The sequence below is a fragment of the Xiphophorus hellerii genome, chromosome 3 (assembly GCF_003331165.1).
Source record: "Xiphophorus hellerii strain 12219 chromosome 3, Xiphophorus_hellerii-4.1, whole genome shotgun sequence".
NCBI classification, from domain to species: domain Eukaryota; kingdom Metazoa; phylum Chordata; class Actinopteri; order Cyprinodontiformes; family Poeciliidae; genus Xiphophorus; species Xiphophorus hellerii.
In genome coordinates, this window is record NC_045674.1 from 23,869,030 (window position 1) to 23,892,677 (window position 23,648).

General features: G+C 38.3%; 1 protein-coding gene across 5 annotated transcripts in view; it reads right to left on the reverse strand.

The window, feature by feature from the left end:
- LOC116717212 (CUB and sushi domain-containing protein 3-like) overlaps positions 1 to 23,088 on the reverse strand; it is a 247,843-nt gene extending 224,755 nt beyond the window's left edge. For 4 of the 5 annotated variants that reach the window (XM_032558431.1, XM_032558430.1, XM_032558428.1 and 1 more), the window contains exon 1: positions 21,789 to 23,087. In XM_032558431.1, coding sequence (XP_032414322.1) covers positions 21,789 to 21,966 — 178 coding nt within the window. In that variant the 5' untranslated portion in view covers positions 21,967 to 23,087. Of the gene's footprint in view, positions 1 to 21,788 lie in introns of all 5 variants that reach the window. The other variant, XM_032558427.1, reaches the window with a different exon arrangement.
- Between the last annotated feature and the right edge of the window lie 560 nt (positions 23,089 to 23,648).

The window sequence follows — 23,648 nt, forward strand, 5'->3', positions numbered from 1 at the left end:
TTTGCTCTTCTGACGTAAAACCTACAGGGCCAACAAGAGCCAACCTGTTCTGTGTTGCTGTGGTTTCACTCCCTCTAAAAGTGCTCTCAAACAGAAACAACTCATGAGTCATATATATATATACATGTATATATATATATATATATATATATATATATATATATATATATATATATATATATATATATATATATATATTTTGAGCTCTTTATGTTCCACAGGCCTAATGATGTCACCCACAGTGAATTAAAATGGCCTTTTAATGGAAATTCGAAGAAAACATCTTCACTTTTGAAGGTGAGCCCACCTGCAGCTGCGCCCTGTTGTAGTTCAGTCTCAGTTTAGACTTAATTTACTTCACTCACATGCTGAGATTGCATGGCAATAGAGGCTGAGATGAAAGGATGGAACGCTGTTTGAATATTGATGTCTGCCTTTTTTTTTTAAATATATCCTCCATTTTTATGAACATGAATGTAAAATTACGTAACCAAATCTGTTTCCTTTTTTTTGTTTGCTTTTTTTGTTTTTTGCTTGGTTGCCACCACAAACCAATTTTGCCTCACCAGACATGCATAATCATTTATAGAGGAATTTGACTAAGACTGTACTTCAAAAATTCCTCAGAAGTAGATTTCTTGTTGATCACTAATCCTTCACCAATGTCATAGTAGACTTTAGCAGACTCCACCAATCCTTTTACATATTAGGACTCTAGCACCACTCCTAAACAACCGCTAAGCATCTAGAGATAGTAAAATAGAGACTTGCTGACTCCCAGATGCCGCTATTTGTTGTAGTTCTCTAACTGTGAGGTTTTGAGATGTTTAACTTTCCTTACAAACCTGCGCAATGTGTGTGGTGACAAGACAAATATAGATCCTCTTTCAGTTTATTATTTTTTACTCCAAGTAAACAAACAGCAGTGGAGTAACTAAGAAGATGATCTAAGAAACAAGAGTCAACCTACAAGAGCTTGAACAACATCTTTAAAAAATAGATCTATTTAAATTAAATTCTTAGATATACTGGTGGTCATGATTGTCCCACTGGAGAGTTTTTTAAAAACATATTGCTTTATGTTTTTTACAATAAATTCATCTATCTACAGAACATACATTTTTGATTTTCTAAATGTGAAGTTATGCTACTGTAATAAAACCTATATTTATTTTACAGCATATTATACATGTGGGAGGAAGTACCAATAAATCAGGCTTACTCTGGCTATCAAAATGACTTTATAAAAGCTGAATGTTGTTTTTGTGAGTCCTTGGAATTATAAATGGTAAATGGCCTGTACTTGTATAGCACTTTATCAACACCAGAGGACCCTGCTTCACATTACATTATTCACTTATTATTCACACCCTAATGTTGCCCTGGGGCAGACTGATAGAAGTGTGGCAGCATGAATGAATGAATGAATGAATGAATGAATGAATGAAAAATGTAAAGAAAAAATGGATCTCATTAGCAATAAGGGAGCATTTGATGCATCAACGTATCACTACCTGAATGCATTCAAAATTCCTGTGCTGATGTGGGGAAAAAAAACATTTCTAAGGATTCGTGTTTTTGCGCAGAGCTTTGATCAGGGGCGTTACAAATGTGCAATTCACCAGGTTTGCTTTATTCATAATCTGTAAAAGTGTCAGAGAATTTCTCTCCATTGATGTTCCTACAGAAGATTGAACCCAAAAAATTCAAACAGAGCCCCCTCTGGAGTGAGTTACATTTAAAGCTTAAGTAACCGTGCTGATGTGACATTGAAAAATTCTGGCTTCAGGCCAGCACCTTGCTAACCAATCTCTCTTGCTTCATACTACGCACTTCTTATCTCTTGTGAATTTCCCTGCCTACATGGTACGCTTAATCAGTCCAACTCCAATATGACAACTACTGGTGGACGGCTACTGCTGCTACTGTTAGAGTGGGACGGTGTTAACAGGCAAATAAAAAATAAATGAAACCAGACACATGCAATTTTAATACACATTCATGAGCGTAAATGTGATTCAGTAGATTTGACTCATGTGGACACACAGGTTTGTAACTGTGGTATACCATTGTGGGGGTGTAGCAGTAGGATAGTTTCAGAGAGCCAGTCTTTAAATCAGCAGATAGGAGCCTGTGAGAAAAACAGACTGTTTTACAGAGTAAAGTACTAGCGGCTTTAAGTTTAGATGGTATAAGTACAACACAATATTACTTTCTGGAACTTTTGCGCGGGGCTTTGGTCCAGTATTATATCCCTGAGCAGTTCCACTTATTGTCATGTTAGAGTCACTAACGTCAATGTATTTTATTGCGATTTTATGTGACCAATGCAAAATGGTAAATAGATGTAAAGTGAAAGGAAGCAATGTGTGGTTTTAATTTTTTTAAGCAATTAAAAACCTGAAAAGTTTTGTGTTCGTTTACTCCGATACTTCTAAAAACATCCAGTGCAACAAAGTGCCTTAAGGAATCACATAATTAGAAATTACTGTAGAGAGCAGCTATGTGCAATTTAATTTTAGCATAAGTAGGTTATATACCATGAAGGTTTGTTAGAGAACATCAATGAACAAACAGCCTTACGAAGACCAAAGGACACACCAGACAGTTCAGAGGTAAAGTTCTAGATGTTTTAAAGTTCTCTCCAAAAAAAGACTCACAAGCCACTGTTAAAAGAAAATCATCAAAAAAATAGATTAGCTATTATCAGGACAACCGTTAATTGTGCAGGAATAGCAAGAAAAAAAGCAGATATTAAGGGAAAGCCGAAATATTTCCTGTTTAAAGAAATCAACAAATCATGTAGGAGACACACTAACCATGCAGAAGATGTTCATGTTAGAAGAGACCAACATAACATTTTTATGGCCTACATGCAAAATGCTACAAAACTAACACTGAAAATCACTGTAACGACCCAAACCCACACAATAATATAGTGTGGATACAGAAGCATCATGATGTGGGGATGCTTTTCTATAGCAGGGAAAATGGGCCTGAAATATAGGAGGATGGATGAAGTTAAACATAACTATTTAGGGCAACTTTGACATTGAAGTTCAACTTATATCCTAAAGGTACAATCAAAGCATCAATAAAATTATTAAAATCAAATAATATTTAGACGTTATAATGGCCTAATCAAAGTCCAGATGACAAAGGCCTAATCAAAGTCCAGATGACAATCTGCATAGATCTATTTTATCTATGTAAAATATTTTGAAAACCATTTATAATTATAATTTTCTATTGACTTTACAAAAAGTTTGCTCTACATGGCAGAGAACCCCTTTGACAGGCTGTAGCTTTAATATCAAAATGTGAAAAAGTTCAAAACATATATTTTTTCTTGCAAGGACTGTACACTATCAAAACTTGTGTTTGCTTAGGAAAATGAAAACCATGTATTGTTATCCTACAACTTCACATTTATTTGCTACTTTGTGTCAGTCTATTAACTACTAAATCTTTGTAGAATGACAAAGATTTTTGTTGCAACATGACCAAAAGTACAAACATTTAAGGGGTGTAAGTAGTTTTGAACTGCACAATAATTAACAACAGATAACTGCACTCGGGGTACAACCCGTTGTGCTCTGCAATGGGAGTGGGGCAGACTGCGACGATGTCCAGGAGACAACAGAGCAGATGCTCATTGTGAAAATTCTATAGTTTTTCTTCCAACTTTCTCATCCTTAGATAAACAGAGTTCTGCATCTTTCCTCTGCAAATGTTGCCAACTGTCTTTTATTTCCTCCTCTTCACATCTGTCCGTCTCACTCAACTTTTTCTCACAGCCAGCTCAGCCTATTGTTTCTGGAATCTTTCTCTTTCTCTACGCTTCATGCGCTGAACCTCTACCTCCAAGCAAACTGACTTATAATTCCACTGCTTTCCTTGTTCCTCCAGTGTGAATTAGAATCCTCTTTTCAAATGCTATGAATCATACGAGCTTGTAATGTGTCACGCATTGTCAGCTCTCTAAAAGCTGCATCTATAAAAAGCAGTGCTGTAAACATTAATGCTTTCACTACAAAGCGCAGCATAGAGATAACATGTGCTTCCCTGTAAGTGAGAGGGGATGTGGATTAAATTCATTTGTCACTTAGAAGCACAGTATGTCTTCTTCAAATACCGCTGTCACCACTCAGCTGCACGCTCTGACCTCTATCGTTTTAACGTTTTAGTGAAACCCAATCTCTAGAGTCTTTTCTGACCCTGTGTTAGTGGCTCACTGTCCAGACAATGTGATTAGAAACCAAATTAACAACATGCTGTGGATGCACAGTGGGGAGCATTTGGTTTAGAAATATAAATTGGCATCGAATTATCTGAGTCAGGCAGAGACAAAGGCCCTCAGCAGGTGGCTTCGTGGAAAGCAGTGCTTGCGAAAGTCTCCATCCAGCTTCTTCACATTTGGTCACATTAGAACTGCAGAGGATTCATGTGACTGAGCAACATTGTGGGTATAACTTTGAAGTAGTTCCAAGTTTGTATACTTGTCAATTTCGTATGTACACCTTTAGAACCGCTGCAGAGCGCTGTGTTGAACCGACAAACGGCACACAAGAAAGAGCTTTCTAGCAAGCCATGCAGCATAACAAACTTAGCTAACAGCTGGGACAGTGTCTGCTACTATTGTAATTTTGATTAAAGAAAAAAATATATATAGATAATGAAATTTTGTGAAGTGAAAGGAAAGTGATGCATTGGTTTCCATTGTTTAAAAATAACATCTGACAAACAGGCATCCATTTGCATTCAGAGCCAAATCTTTGCAGAGCACCTACTTCCACATGTTTGCTGTGTCTTATACTGTATATGAATGGTGGCTTGAAAATTAAACTAGTTATGATTTTCTTCACTGCGCCAGACTGGCGACCTGTCCAGGGTGAACCCCGCCTCTCGTCCAAAACGTTCGCTGGAGATAGGCACCAGCACCTCCTGACCCCACTAGGGACAAGGGTGTTAGAGAATGGATGGATGGCTGGATTTTCTTCAAATATGCTTTACTTTTGTATATTTTCTACAGGACTAGATTGGTGGAGTCCATAGTGGTTTGGTGGGTTTGTGGTTCTGCATAAGTCTTTACATTTTGGATGATGGATTGGAAAATGTTCTGTGAGATTATCAGAGATTATGCTTTTGTTGGGCTAATCCAGATTTAAATTTCTTCACAACTTTATTCCTGACTTGTCTGCTGTGTTCCTCCTTCATGCTGTTGTTTATTCACTAAGTTTGTCGAATCTTCAGAGATCAGTTGAACTGTACTTCGGAAATTTCTGAAAATAACCGTCTGCAGTGGATTTTATTTAGTGGCATTGGAGTAAAGAGAGCTGAATTCGTCCTGTTTTAATTTCTACAATATTTCTGAAAACTATGTATTTTTTAGGCAGAATCATTTTAAACTACTTTGAATAATGTAATAATTGTTTGAGATCTCAGTTACTGTTTGATAACTAGAATTAATTGGAACGTATTTGTGACTGAATTAAAATGATTATAGTGCTTTGAGATGACATTTGTTGTGAAGTAGGGCTATATAAATAAAACTAAACTGAGCTGAATTTTTTAACTTCCTTGCATTTCACCCTTATGTGAAACCTTTTGTTAGTAAAGAACATAAAATTCTGTGGTTATAATGTAATAAAATGTAAAAGTGTATGAATATTTTGGCAATGAACAAAATGCTTACATTTCCAAATACTTTATCTCTGCTCCTTTGAAAATATGCAGAAATGTTCCTGGAGCGTCACAAGTTTGACGCCAGTAACAGATTATTATTCCCGCTGGGCTATTCCCAGTAAAAAAAATTGACAGTCACCTCCCACTCTGTGATGACACATCTCAGGGTTTGTGTCAGTCTAAACTGCAGGTATGTGTTTGTTTGTGTTTGAGAAGACGCTTCCAGCTAATTCAGCGGGTGAGAGCACAAGTACTGAATGTGATCTCCTTCCGCCTGCGGAGAATAAAAAGATTTGGGTCAGAATGAACCAGTTAATGAACCACAGTGCTGCGTGGAAGGAAAATAAGATTGATTTTGTAAACAAAATACATTATGCATCATAGAGGGGATGGTTTTAATTGCAAGTCCTAAACAAATTAGTTTGAGACTAAATTGGTTGTTTAAGGTTTACTTAAAACATGAAAAAGATGTAGACAGCATTTTTTTTTTTTGCCTTCTTTTGCACACACTAAGGCATAAAATATGCAGACCCACAATATGTGGTTCACTACTCATGGCAGAGTTGTATTCAGCTATAAAGGAGTAACGATTATTTTCAGCAGGAGAGGAGAGGAGTCGTTGACTGCTATTCAAATTATTATGAGCTAAAAGACCCCAGACTGCTCATGATTGATGAAGGAGTAAGCATGAAGAACTGCTTTGTCCAGTTGAAACTTGGCTTAATGATGGCGAAGCGATAGCTCTCTCTAAACTTCCTCCTTTGGACTGTGCATTTATCTGACATAAATGGAGGGCCACTGTCACAGTTTAAATCCTCGGCTCTGAACTACAGCTACTTGAAATAAGCTTTTGTTCTTCTCTGCTGTGTGTAAGGGTCTGTTGTTCACTGATGTCCACCAATAATTTCTATCAGGACTCAGTGGACAAAAAAGTGTTTTTAATTGTCTGTAGCTTGAACATAAAAAACTTCTTCAGAGACTTGCTTAAGCTGATTAATTCTTCTAATCTCTGATTGGTTGCTGATACTCTGAACCTTAGGTCCTCATTTATTGAATATTTATAATGGTAGAAAAGTGGTTGCTCTGTCATGTTTATGCATAACGCTGCAATTATTTGGATACGAGTGTAGAATATCGTCAAGTCTCCAGACACGTGGGCAAATTCTTCCTAAACTTGTGGAGAAGCAGAGAAAGTGAAGCTCCATGCAGGATGTCCATAATTGAGCTAAATTAGTTTGTCATAGTTCAGATTTCTAGTGATATTTTTAATGTTGCTCTAATTTGATTAGTGATTTTACTTTATAAAATAGTTTCATTCAGCTGTTAAGGTTGATCAGGAGAACAGCTGTTCTAATTAAAAACAATATAACTTTATGATTCTGGATTGTATGTGGGATCAATTGCTAACATTATTTATCATAAGAACATTATTTATCATAAGATCATGATGTTTAGACATACATCCTGGCTCGTTGGCTTTAAATCTTAACACATCTAAATATAAATGTATTGTTGACTAGCCTCATAAATTATTTAGAAATCTTTACTCTGCAGTGAAACTGTTTAAGTCTAATAGTAGACAGGAGCACTTCACAATGTTCTTTCTGTTCTATTTCCTATGCCGTCCCTGAAGTGCATTAATTTTATCCGTTCAGTCAGTTGACTTATCTATCCCCTTTTTGTTTTATGTACCATCCTGTGCAAGACGATAAAATTTATCTGATCTGGCAATATCTCCTGTTTTTCAGTAATCGCTGCAATAAAGGAAATTTGTGAAAACATTTGGTGCTCTTGTTAATAGAATTTATTCGACTGCCAATTCAAGAAATATGGTTACACCCACTTTGGCAAATGTGTTTGTAAATTTGTTGCATTAATAGAGCAAAATAGCACATTAAAATCAAAGTGTTAATTAAGTTGTGAATTGAACATTTCCAAGACACATTAGTGTGGAGAGTATTGTGGTTCTTAAATAAAAACACGTCTAAATGTCGTCATATTTGAGGAGAGAAAAAAAAAGAGCTGCAGAGACGCAGACTGTGGCTCGCTTTCACATGAATATCTGAGCCCAGCTCTCTCGCTTCCATATTTTTTTATATCTTGTTTTTTATTGCAGATGACACATGAATCAATCTGCCCATAAAAATAGAAACGAAAGATACAGGTCATCGGTGCACTGTTAAGGGGCTTCACTTTAAAGGGAGACATATTATCCCCCTGTTTTCACCAGCTGACACAATTTTCAGAGGTCTTAATGAAATCAGTGTGATATGCTTTGGTCAATTATCCAACCGGGTCTCAGCAGTCCAATAAAACTCGTCTTTCTGGATGTTTTTGAAGGGTTAGTATGACACTTGGCTTCTTTCTTGCCCTCTCTTTTTTTGGCCTCATGTCTGCTTTTGTGGAAGATCGTGAAAACACAAATAAACAAAACTATGAAGAGTGAAGAGTGCCTTCAAAATTGAGCATGACATCTCAAATAAGGACACGAAACAGACCAAGTACTCTAGAGCACTTCTATACAGTGGCCTACAAAAATAATCATAACCCTTGAGTTTTTCTACTTTTTTTTTCTGGTTTGGATCACAAACTATAATTTATTTTATTGGAACATATTTGATAAAAGCATCCAAATAACCATTAACCAAATGAGCACATTCATATTCATGACATATGATCCTTCCAAGTCCAGATTTAAACATCGGCAGTATGAAAAGTGATGTTCACAGATGCTCTCTATCTAAATGAACTTCAGCTATTTTGCAAAAAAAACAAGAAAACATAACAGTATTTAATTGTGCCAAGCCAGATAAGTGGCTCTACAGTTGTATCGACTCAAAAGCCCGAATGCAATTCCACACAGGCATTTTCAGATTTTGGTTTATCACATAAAATACTACAAAAAAATCTGTGAAGTTTTTAATTGTATTTTCAAACACTCATTTATCTTGTCTGCATAGATTGTTTGTAATGTTTGTGATGGTTTGAGCTGCACAAGATTATTGCAACACAGTGATAAGAACTTCAAAAGTTGTATGAAACAGCTCAGCCCTTACATATATCTCAGTCAAGCCAATTAACTTACTAATATTTTCGCCATATTGTGGTTCCATAAATTCTGGGCTATACTTTTCCTCTGGATTCTCTTTAAAGGTTTTATCCAAATGGATAATTTAAACAATGAAACCAAAAGCTTCTAATAGACACTTGCAAATAACTGCAATGTAAACAGAGAATGGTGCATTTCGTAAGTTTTTGAAGTAACAATGATATCAGTGCTCCAAATATACATGCCTTAAAGCACAGAAACAGTGACAGTTTCATAATATGCACCCTTTAAAACAGCTGCAATGTTAGGAGAATGGACAATATGGCAAAACAAAGTCTTTTGGTCGATGCTGGGGCATTGTTTCCACACAAATACACACGCTGAGTTATTGAAGGCGCTGTGTGCATGTGTCATGAGCCATGCAGCTGAGAACGGGTGAGGTGAACTCTTTTCCTCTATGAGATCTGACTTTGTGCAAAGATGTTTCAAGCCCTATTACACATACTTTTGGAGAGGGCTGAGCTTTTACCGAGTGCTTTCTTGCAGTACAGAGGTATAAAAAAAAAACAGTTCCAATGATGTTTGACTTTTTTAAAGTGATCTATTAAAGATAACTTTACAATTCTTTGCCATTTTATTTTCTAAGCCAAGAAGCTAATATCATTGGCTGTTTGTGTTTTTCAGATCTCAGTGCCTATATCCATTGCCTAATTAGCTTAGGGTAAGACTTCCTTAAAGTTGTCTTGCAGTAAACAACTTGTTGCTATGGCTGACTCCAACATGAGAGCGTGTTTATTAATTAGCTAATTAATAAAGCCTGTAAAAATACAATGGATCGCAGTAATAACAGTCATGGATATGAGGTGGGAAAGATGTATGCAGATTGTTCATACATAAATAAATATTCACAGCAGTGCAGACGAAATTAATAGAAAGTTGCATGAATAACTAAAATATACTTTCAGATTAAGCAAGTAATGAGTGCTATTCTGAGCGCTGGTAATTCACGATGGGTGGTCAAATCACCATTTAAACTTCATTAAGATTAGAACAAATGTTCCTCTTCCCGATTTTAATGACTTTTTCCAACCAAAGTTTCTGCTTTTGTATTTTGTATTTTTTTGTGTGTATTATCTTACGTCCATGCACCTGCCTCATGCTTCCTCTTTCTCATGACTGATGTTGTTGAATGCTTAATCAGATGGCGCTCTGCATGGGATTTCTTCTTGATGTATCATGACAGTCTGTCACATATACTAAGGTAGACTTTTGCACCTCACTTGGCTATGGTGAAAAAAAAAAGAAAAGAAAAGAAAAAGAATGGAAAATATAATGGTGCATTGATTTGCACCTGACCTTAAAAAATGACTCAGCCATTATAGAGATATCCATCTGTATAACTTGGATACAGAACAAAGGGACATGGACCCCTTATTTAACAAAGCAAAGGTCAACAAACCAGCTGGTGAGCTTCATTTGTGCAAAGGTTATTGTTTCACTGTTGCATCCTCACCCGTTAAAAAATACTGCAGAGAGTTATCACCTTTTCACTAATATTGTGAGCAAAGCACAAAAAACAACTGTTTGTAAAAATATTAAAAACAATCGGAAAGTGAAAAAAAAAAATACAGGCAACTCTATTTAGTCTCATCTAGCCTAATTGCAAAGTATCACAGCTTCGACGGTGTTATAAATTGTTTTGTTTAATTCCTGCAAAGGATTAATGACACTGGTCTGAATACAACGGCACACTGTTTGTTTCAGATTTCATTTGTGTATAATGTTGGAACCATAAATTATTTTCCCCTCACTTTACAAGTACAGACCTCTTTGTGTTGGTCTATTATGTAAATTCCCAAATAAATTCAGCAATGAACAAAATTCAAGTTTGTGGTTTTAGTTTTATAACAGTGTAATGGTGTCATGTTGTGTTGTTGAAAAGTGGACCCAAATGCAGAGAGGCAGCTTGTAGGTAACAAATGTTTAATGAAAAAAAAAATGATGAAAAAAAAACTTACAAAAAACCACAGGGAACCAGAGACAAACAAAAACAGGAATCCAGAACAAAAGTCAACAGGAAAAAGTGGGAAAGTAACAGGGTTCAACAGGAAAATGACAGGAGGAACCAGCAAGGAGTGACTGAGAATGAGTTACATATACAGTATATACTGAGCAGTTTGATTACTGAACAAGGAACAGGTGGCAGGTGTGTGGTCAGAGAGCAGAAAATAGGCTGAGGAGAAGGACAGAGCTAAAATGTCACACTGTTCGAGGGAGAGTACACAAACTGGGTAAATAGGAAAATTAATCTAACAATAATAACTAGATATGAAGAACATAATAAAACTGCAGTAACTAAAGAACTGAACTAGGGTGAACCAGAAACACTGCTGACCTAGTCAAAGAAAAGAAACTAAGGAGCACAGAAATAATAAACAAACCCAAAACAACCCTAACAAATGGGTATGAATACTTTTGAAATCTTGTTGTTTGGGACCATATCCCATCACGGCTATAGTCACGCAGCATTTTGAAGTTACATTACATGGAAACCTTGGCTTTAGAGGTCCAAGAAAGTTCTTTCTACATTTTTGAAAAATCGTGTTCTGAGGCATCGGCATAAAATGGGGATGGAAGAGAAAACCATTTTTCACCCACAAAACCAGGAGCTCAACAGTGACGACCTCAATGGCCACATCAACAACCTCAGTAGAGAGAAATCTTAAACTGATGTCCCCATAGAAAAGGATTTTATCTGCATGAGCGTGCTGCACCCTCACATTTCATAGTGATAGAATGTACATAATCGCAGCCCCTCACCACGCTTGTCTGCATGCTTGATGAAAGGGAAATGGGCTTCCGCACAACAAAAACAGAAAAGAGGCTTCCCAGCGAATCACTATTACCTCATGAGTGTGTCAGTGCAATTTGGGAAAGGGGTTTAGAAATATTCCATTTGGTGGTTTTAAATTGCCAACCACTGAGGTGAAAAATACTCAAATCAAATACATTGCCACGCTTAACACAGCTGGCACATAAACAAATGCACACACTGAACACTCACCACTGCAGGGGCAAAGCAGGTCATGTGCCTGGCCAGCCAAGCATTATGACTATTTCCCCAAGTCCGTTTGCTGCCGGTGCTTTAGCTACTTCCCAACAGATACAGTGTGTTGTGGCTAGACACCAATACCTCCTCAAAGTGCTAGTGAGCCGTGTTGCAACTGATGCCAGACCACCGCTGTGAGAGCTGCTGTACAACACAGAACCGTGTGCCAACAGCACATCTAATAGGATGCTTGTCTCTCTATCCTCCAATATCCCAAACAAACAATAACATCAAGACTTCCTTTCCCCCCGAAAACGGAAGAGGAAAGAAGTTCCAAAAACAATCTATCTTCTTCTATCTGAAGGCAACTGCAGAGGCTAAAACATTACTGGACAGTTTTTACTCCCCAGGTAAACATCTACATCCAGTTAAAAGGCTGTTCACAGGAAAAAAAAAAAGGAAAAAAAGACATGTTTGCTCGTTCAGCTTGCTGGAAACACAGTTCCGGGCTAAAAACAGGCCCTTATTAATGTTTAGCTGCTTATATATGCTGCTTAATTTGTTTGACCATTTGTACACAACCTGCTGCCCCTCCAGGAAGGAAAAGTAATGGAGGCAGCAGTTTAGAACTGCAGATTTAGATCATCCATGCAAAAAAAGTAACAGCTGCAGCAAATTTACCACTTTCTCAACCTGCAGGCTACGGTTTCCCATAAATCTTTTAGAAACTTCTTTTGCAGTTGTGTTAACCTTTTTTTACATACATTAATAAAATGTATGGTAAAAGCTGAACATTATTGTGTAATGAATGCACGGTACAAATAGATATCCATCAGGGCCCCGAAAGCATCGACTTTAGCTGGGAAAATGTTCTTTTGTTAAACTTTCTCACTTGGAGTCTTTAACTCTTTGCCTTTATAACCATTGCATCAAGTTTAATTAAATGATAGCTATTTAATTCCAAACCATTTAGATTGGTAATATTTTTCACTGACAGCTGACCTTGGCATCTCATTAATCAGAGACATTAGAATAAAGACCAAATGTTCAAAATCTTTTGTGTATGAATGGTTCATTTGAATAATTCATTTTCCAGTTTGAAGAGATAACACAAAAAACAATTCCAATGAATTTCAAAAACAAGAATTTGATGCACAAGTTCAAGCAAAATTATCTCCCATCCACTTATAATCAAAAATTGACATACAAACAAAAATATGTTCAGACAACTACAATAATATTTGGGTAAATGTCCCAATAGCTGATGAGCTCTTTCTTGGTAGTAGTCGTAAATAGTCCTCCAACTTTTAGAAGAGTTTGGGCTTATTGTCCTGCTGTGTCACAGGTTTTAACCATCACACCAATCCAGGAGCACACCTGTCATTTATTTAAGATTGCTGAGACACCAGCGTCACTGTCCTAAGTACAAAAACTTTTCCATCGCCCTAATCTGAGAGGGTACTGAGTGATGGAAACAAAAGAAAAGGTATCCTGTTGCAATACCAATCCCCACTAAAATTTGCAGTTGTCTTGGTGGTCAAACCACGTTTCTTTTGGAGAAAAACTGTTGAGTCAGAAAAGACTGAACTACTTGGCAACAATGACAGGAACAATGCAGAGGAGCCTCAGTGAAGACAACCAAACTTATGAACTCTATGGTATGGCATGGTAGAGGTGGCAAAATGCTGAGGGTCTGTTTTGGTGCTAGTTGTGTGGGAGCGTTGCAGAAGAAATGAATAATGAGGACTGGGAGAACTTTGCCAATTCTGCCAAAAATAATAGCTCAAACACTGAGCCAGAATAATGGCAGAAGCTTGTTGACTGCTATCAAAAATTGTATGCAGTCAAGATATCCAATTATTAGTGAACATGTATGTCTGTATTTGAGCTTGTGTTTACAATTTTGACTGTACGAATGAAAGAATATTCCAAATAAATTGAAATATGTACTTCTAAATGCTTTTTTTAAAAAAATCATTGAAATGTGTGTTGTGTAATCACTCCACAGTTCCAAAGCAACTTTATAATTCCTAAATGATTATGATGTTCATGTCCTTGCTGAGTATGTAAACTTCAAACTAGCAATCTATATAAGCCCCGAGGGACATCAGTTTCCATCTAGTTTAACTGGAAACCACAAGATTGAAGTCTGAGTCGCAACCATATTAAATTCAAGACAATCTACAACAGTGAGCTCTTGAGATCCCAGATTTCAGCAGCCTGAGTCTCAGTGTTTTTAATTATATTCCTTTGTGGTTTTACAACAAACAGGAACCAAAGGACAGTAATCAGAACCCTGGAAATGAATCAAAACCTTTAACCTTGAAATTGCAAACATGTGATTCAACCTCCTGATCTCATTAGCCTCTACAATATGAAAAGAAATGAAGCTGTATTTCTAATTCTTGAAGAGCAGGAGTTTTGTTCTCTCCCCAGAGACGCTTTAGCCTCTAAGCAATTGAACACTGCAATGGTTGCCACAAATTCCTATTTTGCATTTATATATCACAACGACCTCGAAGCACAGAAAAAGTCTTTATGTAGATCTAATTTTCTTATAGTGCAGAACTGATTGGGGAAGGGAATCTAAACTGAATAAAAGATAAATGAATAAAAGATTTTCTTCGTCTTTAATTCCTAAAAAGCAAATTGCACGTTAGTTTAATTGATGTTGGTGTTCAGTGCATTGTGGCTTCAATTTCAGCATAGCCTTCAATTCAGCTGCTTCGATACACACAAACATGCCTTCCTGGCACCTTTAATTAAAAAACTTTAAACTCCAGTCAAAAAAATTCTACTTCACCCCACGAGATTTTATATTCTTCCCAATTTCTGTGCCATTCTACACAAATAAAATATCACATGCAGCATCGTGAATTGCATTACTGCTTCTATTCTGCTCAGTGGAATCTTCCTATATGTACCACAGTAAAAAAGAAGTTATTTTCCTCCTCTAACCTGCTGCTGTCAAAGCTCACTGGTTCCAAAGGTTGGACTGGAAGTGCAGCACCATGATTGCTCTCACATTTATTTGTGGTCTGCAGTGAGATGATAGTGGCTGCCTGGACTCTTGTTCAACCTCTCTGTACCAGTGACATTACATCTCCGTGTTTATGCTCCCATGTCCGAAGGTGTATCTTGCTTCACTCAGAAAATCTGAACATTTGAAGCAAGCATTTTGGACTAAGCAGATTAACTAAAATCTACGTTGCAAAGAGTTACATTTCTAACTAATGAAACACTGCAGGAAGGTGAATAAAGCACGCCGGGCTTTTTTTTTTTTAGCAGAAAATAGACAGGGTAGGATTAGCCTGTGCTTTAAGACATGTGGCTCTAGTGGCAGGGATGAAAGGCTAATGTGCGCAGCATGGCACCCTGAAACCACATTAACAGCGGATCAATATTTTTTTTTTCTTTCTAAGCTCACAGCAGAAGTCTGACTCTGTTTTCTCGACTGAGAAAACACTTAGACAGTGCCACAAAATACTTTCCTTCTTCCGGTAAAGTGCGGAAAAAATTAAATAGACTCAAATTAATTAAAGGAAATCTCTAGTTGATGGAAAAATCACAACTCTTTCAAAATGTTTATCCGCATGCAACTCAAAAACCATTAAGACGACACGATGCGCCTTTCTCCTCCTGTCTGGTTTCAAGAAGACTACGTGTGCAGTCTTTTGTTCTGCCTCTCTAGCACTGATGAGCATTGATGGTTGTTTAACTTCAAGCACCCTTTCCAAAATCAAGCATGAATGATCCTCTAGTCATAATCATTTAAGACCAAATCAAAAATATATGTATTGCAATTGTTTTTGCTTCACCTGCATTAAAATAAACTGGAAATAAAAATTCAGAAACCTTCGATTTCCATCTGGAAGAGTCTGCTGTGCTTTTAGAATGATGTATTCCTGAGCTCTTGTCATATTTTTGGTTGTTACTAGGTTAAATATTAATTAAAATAAACACTGATTGTTATGAGCAGTGGCATAGAAAGAAGCAGAAGAAATATTTTTTGTGGAAAACTAATTTTTGTTTGCAAAACCAAGTGAACCACAGCAACAGGATTAGTTGAGAGTCTCCAAAGGTTTCTGTCATCATCGCCCATCATCCTTACCGATACCGACACGTGTTGTGGAACCACTGAAACCTTGAGCTGCAGTCTCCCTCCTTGGTTACCTTTGAGTCAGCTCACTTTGCTTCCCTGACCATGCCTTGGCGCTGCCTGCTCTCCTGTCACACATCAAAACAGCAGCCAGCAGCCAGCAGCCACAGAAACAAAAAAGAGCAGCTGTGAGCTCTGTGGTGGAAGATTTATGAGGCTGCATGGATTTGCATAGTTACAGGTTGTCAAAATAAGACAAAAAAAATGTAGCACACAATAGCTACAATTCTTAGCTAGATGAAAGGCTATGTAATAAGGTGGAATTTGTAGTGCCAGCCTCATTTGTTGGCACCCCGGGTAAACTGAGTTAAAATAATTCCGTATTTTATCGCAGTGGTATAATTCACAACTGAATAATTTGGGGGGGGGGGGGGGGGGGGGGGAATCTATCTTAAAGTACATTTATTCAGCTGTACAAAATTCAAAATTGCCATGTCGAGAAATAATTGCGCTGAGCAAATACACCAGCTGCACAACTATTGGCCAAGCTTATGTCAATATTTTGCACAACCCTCTGTGAGCAACCCACAGGGTTGAAACCAGCGTAGAGAGGGATCTTTGACAATATTACTCTTTGAACAGTCTTCTTCCCAGAATCCTGTCTCCTCTGTTATGCTCTCTTCACTTCAACCACGGAGTAATATGGCCATGGAAGAAGGTTGATTTTTGTGTCTGCCAAACATTTCCTGTTGATTTGGTCAGTGTTGACGCACTTGGCGTTTTCTTGTGACCAGTTCTTTTTTTTAGTATGGAGTATGTCAAAGAGTTTTCACTGGGTTAAGCACTCTAACAAGATTACCAGAACCTTTGCAAGAAAAATATGGACCTTTCCATGTATAGCATATATTTTTCTGACATTTTTTAAAAAGTGAAGTAATAAACTTAAAAATGTATGTTTTTTTGTTATTTGGGGTAGCAATAAGTGTTCACCCAGTGATTTTATTTATGTTATTTCTTAACGTCTACACCTCCTCCCGCTTACACATGAAGCAAACCTGAGATTGCTTCATCTCAGGTTTGTCTGAGATGAAGCAATAATACACAGAATGACATGTTAGGTTTTACTTTACATCTAGAATAGTTGCTAGTGTGCTACTTGTGATCAAGGTTAAAGACGTATCTTCCTTTTTCTATTCATAGCACATACTTGTTTGGAGACTATATCCCAACACAATTCTCCGGTTCTGTCTTTAATGCAACGCCTGATTAAGGTCAAACAAGCAAACATGTTTTTACTATCAGATATGCCTCTGGCAGATTACAGTCTAATCCACTCAAAAAAAATGTCTCCTTAGGTGCAAGAGATATTCCACCTTGAATTTGTGGCCTTGTCTCTGGAAGCAGACTCCAGTGAACCTATTACATTTAATCTCAGCAAACTATTTGCTATTTCTCTTCCTGAAGACAAGATATTGCCAATATCTCATCGCCAGGAGAGCTGTCTATATTGAAAGTGACTTAAGCAAGGCCAGTAAACTCTATCTGACCTTCAATGGGACCCATCAGCAACATCTAAGGGCTTGGCCCAAGTCTAAAGGCATGGGCAGTAGGCCAGTGAGTGAGTTGAATTGTTCTTTGGAAGTCCACACGGGGTGTTTGTGCAGGTATCAGCTCTGAGAAAAACAAAAGGAGAGCAGGGAAATGGGTAAGAGGCTGGTTGATGTTGGTCCCAGCTCCATTTATGGTTCTTTTCGGAAATCTTCTTTGTCTACCAGACTTTCTGTTTTTCTGTTCTGCTCTTAGTAGTGTGGAGATCAAGAACCTTAAGGGCATGGGGATAATGCCTTGCATTCCTTGTAGATAGAGTATAATTACAGGGACAAATTGTAATCCCGATTAGCCCCAGTAGCCTTTACAGACTGTTTACATAATCACACTGACAGAAAGTCTTCATCATGTGTCTCACCGACCAGATTACAGTCTGTTCAGACCCCACCTGATTAGTTCCAATTAGTCCCTTCAAAGCAGATCAGATCCATTTATCTAATAACCCACTTTATTAAAAATAAATAAAAAATAAGTGATAACCCCGGTGATATTATGTCTAAGCTAAAGTTTAAGTGGAAAAGATGTCTTAAATTGAAAGCACATCTGAGGTAACCTTTCCAGTAACAAAACCCAAACAGTGGGAGCCGACAGACGGACAGTTTCATCATATCACTGCTGTTAATCGCTCGCTTGTAGAAATACACCTTTTACATTCAAACTGCTTTCCATGTGCTTTCAGCATAATGACTGAACTACTTCTAGGCTTGCTTTCATCCAGAGACACAAAGCAAGAAGCTCTGACCACTAACTACATAAAGCACTCACCACTATAAAGTGGTATTTTTTCTGGAAATATGACAGATTTCTTTGCGTTAAATGATTGGAATTTAATCAGAAACATAAACATAAAAATCAAGACATAAAAACAGCTCATCTCCCAATCCCACCAAGGGGGGCAATGGCTGTCCCTGCAAATATGTTCAATCTTCTTCTTCCTCCTGGACCAAACAGTCTAATGAGAATAATTTATTCATGAATATGATATTAAGAGTGGGAAGACAAGCTAAGATCAGCTGCCATGTTTATTTATTTGTTTACTTAATGATGATGTGCCAATTTTCATCCCCCAGAGTGTAACTTTAATAATGAATGTCACTAGTGTCAACCAGCTTTGTACATCAAGAATCTGAACATGTTTGCCAATTCCTCTTTCCAAAATAGCTCAAAAATAGTATGATCAGAGGAATAGCACCATGTGAATATTCATTTTTGAGCATCGTCACAGATTCCAAAAAAAGATTTAGGTCTGATCTCTGATCAGGCCAATTTAACACAAACATAATTTGATATGAACCACTCTATCCTTAATCTGGTTGTATATTCAGGTAAACTCTGCACCTTTTTTCTTGAGTTTTTTTACTGGTGCAGTAGCAACCAGAGTAACAGGATCTCGTACGCATCTCTATTGTGGAGTTTTTCTGTCAACCCCAAGTTGAAAGCGTGCGTCTGGATCCCAGCTCATCTAATTTCATTCTCACATTGGAGAAAAAGAAAAAAAAACTCTAGAAAAATGCCACTCTACAATCTCTGCTCCATAGGAATCTTTTTTAATGGCATCATTATCTTAGCAGGAAAAGTGAGTCATAGGCCAGATCTAGTCGATATCTTTTTATCTCTGCAAACACTGTGTCAACTGTCAGAGCAGAGGAACAACAGCTGCTCGCTATTTCCTATACAGTTTTCCTAAAAAAAAAAAAAAAAAAAAAAAAAGGGACCCGGGTCCTCTCCTCCTCCTCTTTTCTCCCTACTTCCCTAGCCAATTCCCGGCTGGCTGCCTCCCTAATAAGTAACAGAACTAGGAGGATTGGCACTGGCCTCAAGGTTTGACATTGCCTCAATGTGGGTGGTGATGAAACAGCACAGTGCCCGACTCTGCTCGACTCAACTTGGCTCATTCTTGGTAGGCGCTGTTATGCTCCACATCCACCCCCAATAGACAGACACCAGAATTACTCACAGCAAGGGGGAGAAAAAAAAGAGAGAAATCTGCATGTAAATTGATATCTGTGCTCATATTCTGACTCACATACAGCCATGCAACAGATAAGTAGCCATGCACTCTCATTCTCTTTACATCTGAATGCACACACACGTTCAGAGGACGCAAAAAAAAAACTTTAGAGGAACCGTTATTGACTGTTTCATTCCTTTTGGGTTTATTTCCAGTCTTTTCACTCCAGCAATCACAGAAGTGCATGCACAGGCCTCTCTTGACTGGTAAGAGACACATTATTTCTAGGTTTTGTTATTTGAATATTGCCACGTTGGTTGAATGCATGAACTAAAGCCCCTCTAAAATGTTCAGAAGAACCTCTGTACGTATCTGTAGTTTCATATGTAGATGCAAAGGAGCAAAACCACACAGTGAAATAAATGTGTTATTTGGTTCTGCTTAATAAGTAATGTCAGTGTGAGATGTGTTGTGTGGTTTTGTGGACCTCATTAGGTTAGATTGTAATAGTTTTACAATCCAGTACAGCTCAGATCACACTTTTCGTCCCAGAAACTAAAACCCTGAACTTGAACAAGGCTCCACTGAATATTTCTTTTAACAATAACTGCATTTGTTAGCATTTTTTCATAAACACCAACTCATCATGTACACTTCATACATGTTGTGTTGGTAATATGCTAATTTATGGTGTTTACATCCTAAATACTTGGGAGCATTGCAACGGTTTTTGATGAAGGAATATGGCTCCCCACCCTGGGTGAACTTCTCTCAGGGGGCAGCTATTGTCCTGAAAAAGAAACTTTGTCAGTTGCACAATGAATAATGCTAATAATGAAGACGACATTGGATGATTCACAGCTACCAGGCTGGCACTAAATTAAAGGGCTATTCCACTAATTATAAGAACCCTGGATTCCACTTTGTAATCTGTTGCTCAAACTATAAAATGTTTACACTGATCAAGTTAAAATTGGATTATCCTGTGCTGAGCAGAAATCCATTTAAACAATATTTGAGATTATGAAACATTTCTTCTGCATGTAAAGACCCAAAATGGATGAGTCTTGATGTTTGTTTGTTTGTTTGTTTCCATAGCAACCTCGAATTAAATGAAGCATATAAAACTGAATAATTTAGACTTATGGCACCTGGACTGAATTGTAAGAAAAAAAAAATCTATATTTTTAGTGATATGTAAATAGTGCAAAAAGAAGGGCCCATCCTGGGAGCTGTTACTGCAAGAGCACTGCTCAGGAGAGGGCAGGTGGAAGGGTTTCCAGAGACAGAGAGCAAAAGTAGCAGCAGAAAATTTCACTTTTTGTAACTGCTGCTCAATTGTACAATTATCAATAACACAATAAAAAAAAATTCAGTTAGATTTGATACAACAATTTTGGTGAAGGTTCACGAGCACAAATCTTCTTCTCCAAGCATCCCCTGCCATGTCTTTGAATCCTGGTTATACATAGACAAGCAACAGTTGTTTTTAATCAATCTGACAGACATTGTCTTGTTTTTAATCAATCTGACAGACATTGTCTTGTTTGGGCAGCAGGATTTACATTTTTGGGGAAGAAGTTGATTAGACAATAGATTTTATTTTATTATTATTTTCTTGAAGTGAGAAACGTCTGCATTTTAGGCAGTGGATAAACCATTTCAATGATCTTTTGACATTTTTAAGATTTTAAGAAACCTAATCGGTAGTTTTGCCGTCAGCCGCAGCAAGCACTCAAGCTGCTTTAGAAAGAGCGCTGTGAATACTAAGGAGCCCACCTTTCACCTGCCCACAGTGGAGAGTCACACCATCAGCCAAATTGGTTCCACTTATTGCCTCGGCCATTGCGTGGTGTCAGAGTCACCGGCCTGTCGCAAATCATTTATAAATACTTTAAAAACAAACTCTTCTAGAAAACATAATTTCCCCCCTCCTCCTGATCAGTCAGAATCTGAATAGAAATCTGCAGTGCATGCACTTGAGCCACAATAATTCACTAGTTAGGCTACTAAGCAAAGCAGCTCACGTAGGCTATTAGAAGAAGCGTAGGCTACCGCAAGAATCTCTATTGAACGCTTCAGTCAAAGCCCGCATTGAGCGCAAAAACCGCCAAACTGCGCCCTTTAAAAAAAAAAAGAAGAAGAAGAAAAAAAAAAAACTCGACCCAGAACAGCGGCTGTAGTCTCATTTGCGCACGTCTGGAACATTCACGCTTTTGACTCCTCGCCTGCGCGCACACACGCATGCACACACTCGCGCGCGCCCGCGTGCGCCCATGTCCACGCACGCATACGCACTGGAGAAGCGCACTAGAAAACACACCAAAATTGCTGCAGTGGCTCGTACCTTTCACACAAGTGAACATCAGAGAAAAGACGAGATTCCAGAAAACAACTCCGGTCCTAATCCCCATCGTTTTGGCTTGAACAAAGTGCCCCCGACCACATTTAACGCATCTCCTGTTGAAAACGTCCCGCAGCTCAATAGATCCACCGTAGTATCCGTCCCTGTAAATCCCCTTCATGTTCTCAGCTACAGCATGTAAGCCGGAGCGCAGCCTGCTTTTTCTCGTCCTGTCGGCCGGTGGAAGTGGATTCTCTCTCCTCAGAGGAGAAGCAGCAGACAGAGCCGCCCGCCGCGCTGTGTCAGCTGAGAGCAGAGGAGTGAGCGAGTCTGGATTTTAGGAGAGGACCACAGCAACCTGGACGAGGGCTCAACCATCTCTGCTGAGAGGGGCTTCAAGTGCGAAGATCTCTGAAGGCACGCTCCCACACTTGCTCTTCAGCATCACCTCTTCTTCCTATTCCTTATAAAGCGGCTAAGGCAGTAGGAAGGATTATACCTTTATCGATCAGTAATCGAACTGAGCTGAGTCCGAGAGAGAGAGAAAAAATTGTGATGGTGGGGAGGGGGGCTTATAGGAACAGAGAGAGGGAGAGAGGGAAGAAGAGAGAGAGCGAGGGAGGGAGGGAGAAGGTCCTGTGTAAGTATGAGTTGGCTGGTTGTGGGTAACAAATCATGAAGTGGGAACAGTGAGGTGTGGGTGGCGGAGAAAAGGAGAGGAGAGAGGGTGGGGGCGTCTTTATGAGCAGAATGTAAACCCTTTAGAGAGAAATGAATCCTGTTAAATGGCAGCATGTGGTTCATATGGAAGCGTGTGTCAGGGGAGGAAGCGGACTGTTAGGTGACACTCAGAGGCGCGCAGCAGAAAGCCGCCTCGTTGGCAATCCTGCCATAACTCTGATTTTTCTTCCTTCTTTTTTCTTTGTGGAGATCGAGCGGATCCCTTATTGAGAGTGATGGGGCTGGGTAATTTGCAATGCAAAAGATGGGATGATGACGGCGCAAAGAAACGCTGCTCAGCTGCAGTGTGGCTCTTCTGCCATCTAGCTTCGGAAGAGTCACCGACCTTTGCTTTGAATCGGGGAGTCAAGAAAAAAAAAAGGTGGGGGAGGCAGGCGGACGTAAGGAGGTATTGAGTGCTCACACGTCGACGTCAATTGGTCATTCAGATGCGATGCCTTGCGAAAGTGTTCATATCCTTTGAACTTTTCAACATTTAACCACCTGGAAACCGGAGACTTTTTTGTGCTTTGTTAGGAACGAAAATGGTGGCATTGTACTTTCTTCCTTTTTTGCTATATAAAAAAGAAGATAACTGAATAGATCAGTAATACAAATAATAGTAATACAAATACAAGTATCTGTATTCAGATTAAATGAGTCAGTATTTAATACAACCACCACCATCCAATCTAGAGATGTGCAAATGTCTCTAGATTTGCACATCTAGATACTGAAACCTTTCCCACACACAGCATTCACCATGAGAATGCTGCGTTCAGGGTGTTGTTCAGTGTCAGATTTCCCCAATATACTCCACTGAATGTAGACCAAAAAGTTCACTTTTGGTTTTCGTGATCAGACTGCAGGGCCTAAAGGTGCATTTCTAACTATTTTCAAATGATCTTGGATGACGATTAGCGATATTGTGAAAACGAATCAAATTTAGGCTTGAATTTAGGGTTCCACCAGCTGAGAGCAGCAGTTTGACATCAGATAAAGACTAAATCCATTATGTCCATTTATCTTGTGTTTAAATATTGCCCAATTAATAATTGTGGATGAAATGACCTTCATAGGAATCAATATCCTGTGCTCTATTAGGAGGATTTATAAGCGACAAGTCAGCCGAGGCATAGTTCA